We start from the raw sequence: 12,451 nt of genomic DNA, 5'->3' as shown, positions 1-12,451 counted from the left end.
TTACACCGAAGTTATGACTTACTACAGAATAAAAACAAATACGTTAATCAACCTAAATCAGCACATTCAAACGTAAAGGGGACTGCCGAACAAAGTATTATATGTTAGCCGAAGACATCGACGCATAAATGTCACGCCACATTTAAATTTTTAAAAACATTCCTGTATGTTATAAGTTAAAACAAAATAATGAGGGTAAATAAATACAGCAAAATAAACTGTAAATAACAGAAATATAATATTTGACCCCATGGCAAGGTAAAACAATACAGAAAAATAAACTGTAAATAACAGAAATTTAATATTTGACCCCATGGCAAGGTAAAACAATACAGCAGCATAAAATGTAATTAACAGAAATAAAATATTTGACCCAATGACATGTTAAGTAAATTTATAGAGGTATATTAATTTATAAAAATGTGTAGTTAATGGTTACGAGTCTTAACTAGAGACTAACCTGTGTCATTGACTCTGATGATATTACTGCCTGTAAGTCTATACTCGCATATCCTTGGGGACTCAAAGTCGCACGAGATGGAACCAGCTGAAATAAAGCAATTGAATCAGAATTAAGAAGAGTAAGATTTTACAGCTTACAAACAATTACACTTTTAAATGTGATAATTACAAGATAACTACAGGATACCTCTCATCATGATAAAATGCTGTTCAGATTTGTTGTTTTTGAAATGAAATTTCTTTTATATCATTTGACAATACGGATATTGTTGTTGTAAACATTGACAATTATTTCAAATTAAAGTATTTAATTGAGAATGGAAATGTGCTATGTGTCAAAGAGACAACAACATGACCAAAGGGCACACACAGTCAAAGACTATCAATCGGTCTTCAACAGTTTGAGACAATCCCGCATCCGGCGTCGGGTTTCAGCTAGCCTCTAAACAAATGTGTTCAAGTTGGATGAAACTGGACGTCACAACAAACTACAAAATATATATCCCACGCAATCATTACATATGACATCGATTCTCGAAATGTGCATCTGGTGTAGTAACATATGTTATATTTATGTAGTTACTTGTATGTTCATCTTAACATAGTCCGATTTATATTATAGACCGATAATTCTGAAATACAATTACAAACCTGCTCGTGCGTTTTTCATTGTTATTCAACGCAAAATAATTATCTAAGAAACCTGGGACGATCTCATTTCACAAAGGATTTCTATTGTCTACTTATTGTACCTCGAACTTATTTACCCGATGTAGGTCTTTAAGTTGAGGTGCAATTTACTTAAAGTTAATCGGGCATGACTAATTAGATACGCCCTCTTAAAATCAGGGGGTCCGAAATAGGATCGGGAAAAAACACCCAGCAAAAAACCTTAATTTACAATTTAAGAATTTGTTTGATTAGTACTTTTGGTTGCTTAAATATCTCCGATCAATAATCAGGCGGTATTTTGTGGATATAATAACCTGTACCGAACCGGGAGATGTTGGCTGCAATAGGAATTTATTTATAAAAAAGTCCATATCTCATTTACTTATAGTAGCCGTTATTGATTGTAAATTCATGACGTTTTGTTTATGGCATTCGTCTATCGTGGAGAAAAAAAGGGAAGGAGGGCTATTAGCTTAACTTACTGTTTCGATCATTATGGTTCCAATCTATTCTATTCCGGCATACGTTTTACCTCTAGCGAACGCTCTGCCTTATTGAAAAAAGTGCACTCTAAATTTGTAAGCATTTGCTTCAGATTGATCCACTTTGCATCTAGTCGTGAATATGCACATGACATATTTGCCACTGGACACAAATGAGCAATACAATAATCATTGTCCTCAGTTGATTATAGTCTCAAACAGTTTTCCAATTTTTATATATTTCATTATTATTTACATTTGAATTTTTATGCGTAAATCTTGGCATTTCTTCAATCATTTTCTCTTTGCATTTTCTCTTTTTTTTAACATTAAAAAACCGTTGTCGTAGTACACAGCAGGGGCTACATTGTATGATTTCCAGCAAAAATAATAGGGGAGGGGACTAGAACAGAAAAAAACAATCTTTATTGAGTGGCAATAACTCATATATTGAAGCGTACAATGACGGCTGTCTCGTCTAGGTGACAACATTTGCTTTTTCAAGTTTATTTATATCTCAGACTGGTATAATAGTTGTCACAAAAGCAAACAAAATGATAAAAAAGGTTGACAACATTTTATAAAAAGATTCAACTTATTTTGGGCGATTAATTTTTTTATATTGTCTTGCTGATCGGTTTTGTTATATATTTTTTTCATCTACTATTGTTCTAGCAAAAGTCACAAAAAATGCTGTTAAAATCAGCCATGCGACTTATTTGAAGAGATTTAGCTGATCTTTCTTGTTGTTTACATATTTCAATCATTCAACTCGTGCGTAGATCGTCTTTCCCTCTAATATTTTTTAAGATAGAGATAGCGTGAAATTCTCACTGCACCAGGCAATACAATAAATAACTGACCATAAAACGTACCTTCACCTTCATCATATTTATATAATCATTCTAACTATCCCAAACTTAGTTTGTTTGATATCTATATAGATAAAAATAAATAATTCCTAACAATTTGGTTATCTAAGTAAAAAAATTACCACACGACTTTTCGTCGCTGCCATCATAACAATTGATCATTCCATCACATACATAGGATTGTAGAATGCATTGCAGTCCAGATGCACATCTAAGTTCACCAGCCTCACAATCTGCAAACATTTATTCTTGGAAAGTGTATATAAACATTATAAATAAATAAATAAATAACAGATATATGTCAAGCAAACAGCATAAAGCTTCATAAAGTAATTACAAAAGACACAAAGCAGGCAGCAAACCAACTTTTGCTTAGCAAGAGGCACTTGAATTGACAAAAAATGAAGATGCATCGCTGGTAATTTGAAAGGATAAACAAATTTTCCTTGACTTTTGGTTGCAATACAGTGCATGTGTTAGTTATGATGAATACTTTTGATACGTTCGTTTTTATTTTACTGACCAACATATTGATGAGACATAATTAATCTGGTGATGTAAATGAAATATTTTGTTAAAACATCGTAGAGTTTAAGTTTAAGTGAAATTGCTTTATCTGTTTATTCATCATTAAACCGGGTACAAATTCAACCCTTATAAAGGAGTGACGCGATGCCTCACAGATCCAAAAATTGAAAATGAGTATTGCGACGTCAAAAGTCGGGAAAATGAAAGCATCCCTTTGCTTGTATGCATCACTGTTTAACAATTCCATAATTACTGCTAAATTCATTGTAAATATTTGTTGGATTAAAGTTTGTTTTATACTCAGTGTAAGTGTCATTGCTAAGAACATAGCACCAGTAGCATATGTTAGAATAAGATACGTTCAAGCAGTAGTAGATGTCAAAACTATGACATAATTACCTTACTACTAAGTGTCAAAGCCAAAAGCATAAGCAAGTATCAAAACTGTTAGTTTACCCGTTAATATGATTTTACACTAGTCATCTTATAATCCTGGTGCTTTGATAACTATTTCAGCCTTTTAAATCACATTGTTCGGTGTGAGCTAATGGTCCGCGAAGAAGACCGTAATTTGACTTATAACGGTTTTTGTTTTACAAATTTTTACTTGGATAGAGAGTTGTCTCAATGGCACTCATATCACATCTTCTTATATCTACTAACTTTTGATTTAGGAAATCTTTAGTAATTGATTTAAAAGCACACCTACCAACTTGGGAACAATTTCCATTTGAGAGAGTTACATTGTCGATTCCTGCTTCCAGACTCCCGCCTACATTCGTATTAAATGGTTCCAGAAGAAATACAAGGAAAGTAAATGTTTCCCTTGTCTGGAAAATAAAATGTTTCCAATTATCGGCCTTTTGTAAACTAAGCTTCGTCGACTCGGAGTTTCCGCGATAAAGTTTAAGCGTAAAATGTGCATTTGAACTTGCGGTAAATATGTAATTGAATTGAACACACTGGATATCATCGGTAACATCATTGCTTGGAGATACCAAAGAAGATCTGATTAATCTAACGGGAGTGCTCTTCATGTAATAGCCTGTAAAACCAAGATAGAATAGATTAAACAAAATTTGTTATGAACATGATGAAATAAAAATAAATATAACACAATGGTTAATGTATGTTTTTTTTTTTTAGAGGAGACGGTTTTGTTGACAGGTAACACAATCAAGACAGACAATTGTGATAAAACAATAATAAATGACAATTTGTGTCTTATAATCCTACTACGAATTTAAGAAATTATTTAAGTAGCATTGATTGAGTTGATGACAACAGAATTTGTATTCCAAAAACAACGTTTTCGGATTTTTATGACTATCTTTAAATGCTAGCTTGAATAATTAATGGTTGTACTATTCCAGAAAGACGGTAAGGATTATCCAATTCAAACAGAATAGTTGATTAACAATTAAACATGATAAAAAAAAAATGTTTGATTAATAATAAATAACACACACTTGTTCATCTTTCTTTTTATGTATAATTTTCATTTTATCTTTCAGTCTTTGGTGGTATTAATTCAACATTCAATATAATGATGTTTACAAACGAAAGAAAAAAAACCATTTAAAAATGAGTAGCTTAAACCTATCATTTGGACTTTGTTTAGCTTCGTTTTTTATAAGGCCTGTCCATGTTAGATTTCAAATAAACTCATCATCAATACCAGGATTAAAATTTTGTGTTTGCAGCAGACGCACGTTTCGTCAAGGAAGAGTTTTGTGCAAAACATGTTTCTGTTCAAACAAACGAATTGTCCTTCTATATCAAGATAACAGTAGTCCTGTAAAACTTCAAAATAAAACAACATGATTTCTATCTTGAAAAGAAATAACTCAACATAGGTATATAGAATTAGACAAAATTGTGCATGAAATTAGTTATAATCTTAAATATGCAAATAACAAACTTTCCGAAAGTGCATGTCTCTATCAAAGACAAAAAAGTGTTTTAGTTCCTAATACTTCTACTATTTATAATATTTTAACATACCACCAGTCCTTGTATCATATTCTTGCCTTTCCCAGGCACCAGACGAGTAATATCCGCACAAAACTGTATCATCAAAATCACATGTCACTGACTTAGCTAAAATATGATAAAACACTTGCTTTAACAGCACTTTGTGCTAAAATTATAATTTTAACTGATATCGTAGAAAAATATATTAAAACTTTGGCAATTCAGTGACAAGGAAGAAGAAAATAGTTAAGTTGAAGTGAATTTCTATCATTTTTTAAAATCTTTTTTAATTAACTAAAATAGTATTTTCAAAATTGAAATCCGAATTATTTTGCCTGTTTAAATGTTACTCTGATAACGGAATAAATTTACATAACGGCAAAGTTAATGCCAACTAATAAAGTGGGCATGACATTATGAATAAAACTGTTAACTTCCAAATTGTAAACCTAAATAAATACCTGGACAGGCATCAGAAGACAACACAACATCATCAATGTAAATATCAGCATCACTGTTTGATGATGTACGTCCAGCCTGGATCTTAAGGCTGACTGTCTTTGGAGATGATATAGCTAGGCAACAATTCTGCCAGGCAGATATATACGGACTTGTTGGCATTACCGATGTAAAGTTATCCTCACTGCTGATTGAAAACATCAAATTTCTTTCGCTTTTCCAATTTTTTATCAGATAATTGAAATGGATATACTTCATAGACGATATATATTTGCTTTGAAACTCTATCAAAGCTGTATCGCCTATCCTTCCTAGCGAACCATTGGCTAACAAAAAGTGATCTATAGAAATGAAAATAATTATTTACACAAAATGCAATGTGGCAGTAAAAACACTATGGTTAAAATCAGCAAAACGACAGAATTACTTATACTTAAGGCAGTAAAATAAATCAACGAACACTTAAATAAATCAGGGTTGAATTCATTTCTTCAGATGTGGTTTGCAGTTAATGATCCAGTGTTTGCAATCATTGTATTAATTATTGTATTATAAGGATATTGATAAATGTTTTCAAAGGTACCGGGATTATAATTTATTACGCCAGGCGCGCGTTTCGTCTACATCAGACGTTCATATCAAAATATTTATAAAGACGCATTACTCTGATTGATCAATTGAAGAATACTTAACAGTCGAGGACAAGAGGACGTTTGTGGTGACGATATATCCATGTTTATATATAACGATAATGTACAGACAAAAGAGTTGAATATCAAATATAGACTATACATCAACGGACAAATCAATCCAACTGTATAGTCTTAGATTATTATCAAACATTCTCTATGGCGTATACATATTTGAAAAATATCTTTTATACACATTGGTGGTTGGTTTTTTTTTCGGGTGTGTGTGCATTCTATCATTTATTTGAAATGTTTGTTTACTTTCTTGTTTTAAGGTGTTTTGGATTGACATTAATCTACAAAAAAAGTAAAATCACAAAAAAACTGAACTTAGAGGAAAATCAATTCGGAAAGTCCATAATCAAATGGCAAAATCAAATAACAAAACGCTTCAAAAACGAATGGACAAGAATTGTCATACTCCTGACTTGGTACAGGCATTTTCAAATGTAGAAAATGGTGGATTAAACCTGGTTTAATACAGTTTCATGAAAACCTATTCTATAACAAAACTGTTTAATAGTTAGTTTTAGCTGTACACTACATGTATTTTAAAAATATGAAACAAGATCAGTGTTTATCCCCTAGTATACATTTGTCTAGATCCCAGTTAGTCAAAGTATAATAACACACTTTAAAATTTGTTTCATATGTCAACCATTTTTAACAGATTAATGTACAAATCTTTTTACTCAAAACCATGATATATAGTTTTTACCAGCTCAGAAAACTGGAGCATTTATCTTTTTATCTGATTTTTGTATTGTCGTAAACTCTTACTTCCTGCATGTCTGTGCTGAGTCCAACTGTAGGTATTCTCGGTAGGACAGTTGTCTGGTGTAATTATATCATATCCACATAAATCAAATGGCTCAAATCCACACATGGATTCATAAATACCTTCTGTAAAGATAAACTGGTCATGAGGAAAGATAAACTGAATATATCAGATCAATTAAGAAAACGTAATTGTTTTTCTATGAATGACATCTTCGCTAATTCAATTAGTTAAACACATGAAAATGGATATCACCCAGGATACAATTATAATATTTACATTGTACTCAAAATTTATAGAGTTATGTATTGAAAAACAAAATGTTCAAAACACACAGCATCAGAAAAATGATTCAGGCAAATATTTTTCACGGCAGCTTTTTGCCTCTGAAATGGTTTCAAAGGATTAGACTAAAGCAAAGAATTTCAATTATTTAGAATAACATTTGGTTTTGAATAAGATATTGACAGTAAAACATGTTAAAGTTTACTAACAAAAAAGGTTTGACAAAAACGTGAAATCTAAATCGTATCCTTATTTGAATTCAAGTATTGTTTCGATACTACATCTGAAGCTCTGGGGATTATGAGTACCTTTCTGAAAATGATAAAATATTCAAAAATTTTAAGTATAATTGACAGCTACGAGCAGGTCGACTAATATGTATAAAATTGAGTCACTAATCATTTTTGCTGAACATTTTACAAGTAGGTAGATTTCATAATTAAATGTTAAAAACGTCGTTTTGAGGTAACATATCCCGATTAGAAGTCGATCGGCAGTTGTGGCTAGTTGTGACTAATTGATATTCCTGTTGTTCTTATCTTGCTGATTATGCTTTACGATTTCATTATGTCTATTAAAGTTTGCAAGGTAATAAAGAAAAATGCAAATCTAGCCAATTTAAGGGAGTTGGCTTCTCAGTTTCAAAATAATTCACTTTTCAAAACACTAGCATATATTGATAGGGGATTAATGAAGGAATCAAAAGAGCAAAAATAAAATATATAGGTCACCGTGCTTGTTTTCGAGATATTGTCATTGAAATTTTGGCGGGAAATATTCTCTCTTGACTTTTCTTAACTTTATCATTGACAGGTTTAAGTCCTCAAAGACTATTAAAAAATAACTAAAATTTTATAAGACTTTAACAGACAGCTTATCATTATACATGTAAAAGATTTATGTAAAGAAAAATGTAGGTCACCGGGCAAAATTCGTTAAGGCATTCAAATGGATAAAACCAGAGGATTCCGAAAATCTGACAAAAATTCCAAAACATTACAAGCAAGCTTCCTTAAGGTTGATTATTTTTAAGTTTACGATAACGGAAACGTGTACGTTTATGTAAAGAAACTCACCATGACAACCAAACATTGAAACATCAATATTATCAACTGCAGTTAACTGACTGTTCGAGCCCCTGCTTGTATGTACAAAGATGATAGCTATAGTCCCAGTTACTGCACCTAAATTTATACATTGTCTTGTCCATCGATCAGCTGGGCTTGTTGTTGTATACAGGAAATTAATATCACTGTATTGTATATCATACATAGTATCATTTCCAGACAGGGTATTGATATAACCAATCTCAAACCTGGTGAACTGAGTATTTAAGTAATCAAATGAAACACTTTCGCTACCAAGTGCTTGAAAATATTTTGAGAACAGGAACGTTTGTGTACCTCCTGTTGAATTATCACTCATAACATAGAAATAATTTCCTACAAAAGAAAAATCTACTTAGTTATATATTTGATGAATCTGTTTTAGATATATTTCAAACGTTTAAAAATTATTTGTATATATCAAGAACATTAAAAGATAAGTTGTTTCGTTGTATGAATCATAACTTGATATATACATTGATGTACATAATATAAACAAACGTAAACAATGACAGTGTCACTAACCAACTATTTGCGAAGATTTGTGAATAGTTTGTTTGTCAATTAAGGTTTTTCTGATACAAATGATTTCAAACAGAATGTATTACCCATAGTATTGTCACTTGAGACTTCAGTACGCTGACCCTTGACCCATTTCACTCCATTAGTACTTTGAATAGTTGCATAGTCACATGTTCCGTAGGAAAAGTCACATGATGCATTATCTGAAATAAGATAAACCTAGAGTATTGGAAGTAAGTATTCAGATACATATATATAGATATACTATGTTCCCTGTTCTCAGGATATTTATTATCAGAATAATCTTTTACGCTCGCATAAAGAGGAGGGGGGGGGGGGGGTGACGCGTTCTAGTTTTAAATCAATATATTTCTTTAATAATTTGCCAAAATGTAATTTATATCATGGCTTTCTCAAATATCGGATCAAAAGTATATTTCACAGGGCCTTTTTGAAGCGTTTTTAGATTTTCTATAGGTTATCAATGGAAAACACAATTTTTGGAGATAGAAAAAAAAGTAAACATTGACATTTTAAATAGATATTTCATGACATTAAAAGAAAAAGTAAGGACAACAGAACTCATATTCTTGCTAAGAAACAAATCAGTAAATTCATAACACATTCTAGTATAAAAAGGAGTAAGTTCGGTAAGGGCCATATTTGGCCCCAATTATAAAGTTCATAGTTACAAGACAATAAATGTTTTAAGTTGCCTTACAGACATGTTAGAAAGTTAAACATAAATGTTTTTGTCAAAGTTTAATTCTAACACGCTGATTTTTACATCCAAAAAAGGTCAAGATAAGGGATTTTGTTGAAATTTGACAAAATCAGCTAGATTTCAACCAAATAAAGGACCAGGAAACAAGGAGCGCAGGCGTCGACAAGCTTAAGATTTAAATAAGACATGCGAAATGTATTCACAAACATTATTTTAAAATATCTTTCTTGTCGACGTATGCGCTCTATGTTACCTGTCCAATGATCTATGAAAATTTACCCATTTTAATTGTTTTTTTCGTGAAAAATCATTATGAGTACAACTTGTGACGTCATAATGAAACGCAGAAACGTAAAATTTTCAACAAAATGGTTTATATCCTAGCTAGTCCATGTATTGGCTATAATTTTTTGTGATATTGGTCGATAAATCCGAGTTTGAAATTTACGCTAAAAAGGGGCCATTTTTGGACCTTATAGAACATACTCCTTTACTGTATATGAGTTATCTCTACCTAAAAAGTTGAAAATATTGAATAAGAAAGTGGAATCTGTAATTGTAAAAATACAATCGCATAAGTTTTATTAAATGCATATTTTCTCCCCATTTAAACGAAAAGTCTAGCAAATATATCACATTTGTATCAAATATCACGACTAATTGTTTAAAAAAAAAATATATCAATCATGAAGATGATGGAAAACACCAGAATTACCTCAATGTGTTATAACAATATAAACAATATATTTAGTCTATATTTGTTTTGTATAAGTAACAAAAGCATTTAACGTGTAAACGGTTCTATACTGCTTTCAGTTGTACAAAATTAGTTCAACAACGGTGAGTGTGGCACTCACATAAAGGTTTTAAACTCGTCTTTCTCTTCAACCTGAAGAGACACATTTTAACATACATCATTGTTTGAAATAATTTGACCTTTAGAACGTTTCACTTTGACTTTTCCCATTATTCCCTTTTTATCGTTCCAAACTGCAAAACGAATAAATATTGATTAAGTTGAATGTCCTTAACAATTAAAGCACCTAGTGTAAAAGCAAGTCGCAATGCTCAATGAAAAATATTTATGTATCCAAATGACAAAAAAGCCTGCACATTCTACATTGCCTATAAAACATAAACAATATTAAACTTACGTGGGCAATCATGTTCTGTTACAAGAATGTCGTCAATAGCAATATCACCCAGCATCCCATTACCTCTAATTGCTATGAAAGTAATTTCTGTTTTCGTCCCAGCTGCTATTGTCAGAGGAACACAGACTTGCTCCCAGTCGCTATTCTGGCTACCAGTCAAACTCAGAAGTGTAATAACGGACTGATCGTTTTCGTTTTTTGCTTTTACATGTAATGTACCTATGTCCTTTCCAAACATATGATATTTAAACAGTACATTCTGACTTCCAGTAGAGTTGAATTGAGGGAAATTTAACATTGAAACATCACCAAGGTTTCCAAAACAAGTATCAGCATACATGTAGTATCCTAAAAGGCAATTTTTTAAGACTATGTTTATTTGATTATACGACTAGTATTCGTTTTACTTCTTATTCAATCTATACATTGAGTGTAGTCAAATATTAACATAAATTTGTATATTATTCCACTTTCAGTTTAATAAACGTAACATGATGATTGTGAAATACACTTATTACCGTTTGGTTTAAACAAGAAGAATCTTCAGGTAATAGCATAACAGTTTTAAGAACTGGGTATTGTTTAGAAATTTACATTTATTTCTTCTGTCGTTATTCCTCAACTCTAACTTTTGCATGATATATCTACTCGGTCAGTTACGTTATAGACTTATAAGACAGGTCTCATCTTATCATATTTCGAGGGACGACAAACAAACGACAGCATATGGTTTAGATAGCCTAACTTTGTACAGTCATAACACTTGATTTAATTCAACCAAATAACGTTTGCACCAATATCTCCTTTATAATATTTTTTTGAAAAATGTTTGCTGTGATATTTTTATGCTATAACCCCGCATTATAAATCCATATGTCAATTGAAAGAGTAAGGTCAATTTATCATTCAACAATTGTTCAAGTGGATACAAATACCTTCGTTCACAGCAAATTTGTCTTATAATAATTTCTCTGCTACTTTAAACAATATAAAAGAAACATTTTTGACCCAGAGTTTTAAGTGCTAAAATTGAAATCATCTTTAGTAAGTTTAACGGACGCTGATTGACCATAATGTAATATCTGTGTCGGGATGACAACGATATTTGTCAGCAACTGTTGTTATTACAATGATTTTATTCTTATCTCTGGTCGAGTAGAATATCCTAACCCTTCCATAGCATCCTTGTTTTTTTGGTGGGCTTCGTGTTTTTAAGTTTTACTGTTCTATTTATGATGTCTGGTATGGTTTATTTTTTTCGTCGTCTTCAGATGTATGTCATTTTTTCATTTCCTCTTAGATTGGTTAGTTTTTAATGTCCCCAGTGTATTTCGGTCTATTCTAGGAAAGAATGTGTAAAAAAGCACAAGAATTTGTATTTGAATCGTTTTCGTTTTTTTTTTTTATCTTTTAATAATGTTGGTTTCTTTTGGGCTTAATATGATTTTCCATTGTCCGTTTGGTATCTCTAAATATATTTTTTGTTTTCTAAAGCACATAATATATAACGTAATAATGGTTTACCGCCATTGGACGTGTCAATTTTCGGTCCAGTTAGTTCTGTAGGTGTTGATCCAGAATGCCTTACCCATCTATACAGTTGTGATTTATTTGTTACATCATACCCACACATAAATGGCTGACTAAAGTCACACAATTCTTCTAATATCCCATCTGTTAATAAATTTGAAAATACTTTCAATGTTTAATGTGTGAAAAAAGGTAAACAACTAAAACATTACGT

At 31.3% G+C, this 12,451-nt stretch overlaps 1 protein-coding gene across 1 annotated transcript in view; it reads right to left on the bottom strand.

The window, feature by feature from the left end:
- Positions 1-12,451, bottom strand: part of LOC139498920 (MAM and LDL-receptor class A domain-containing protein 1-like) — a 114,504-nt gene that overhangs the window by 69,256 nt on the left and 32,797 nt on the right. The window contains exons 26-35 of the mRNA XM_071287510.1: positions 12,232-12,381; positions 10,708-11,055; positions 8,916-9,032; positions 8,278-8,643; positions 6,919-7,041; positions 5,452-5,790; positions 5,021-5,116; positions 3,726-4,061; positions 2,611-2,721; positions 461-547 (exon numbers count right to left, since the gene is read on the bottom strand). Of these exons, the coding sequence (XP_071143611.1) occupies positions 461-547; positions 2,611-2,721; positions 3,726-4,061; positions 5,021-5,116; positions 5,452-5,790; positions 6,919-7,041; positions 8,278-8,643; positions 8,916-9,032; positions 10,708-11,055; positions 12,232-12,381 (2,073 nt within the window). The remainder of the gene's footprint in view (positions 1-460; positions 548-2,610; positions 2,722-3,725; positions 4,062-5,020; positions 5,117-5,451; positions 5,791-6,918; positions 7,042-8,277; positions 8,644-8,915; positions 9,033-10,707; positions 11,056-12,231; positions 12,382-12,451) is intronic.

The sequence above is a fragment of the Mytilus edulis genome, chromosome 12 (genome assembly GCF_963676685.1).
Source record: "Mytilus edulis chromosome 12, xbMytEdul2.2, whole genome shotgun sequence".
In the NCBI taxonomy this organism is placed as follows: Eukaryota; Metazoa; Mollusca; class Bivalvia; order Mytilida; family Mytilidae; genus Mytilus; species Mytilus edulis.
The sequence above is the reverse complement of the archived record's forward strand: the minus strand, read 5'-3'. Positions and strand labels throughout refer to the sequence as shown.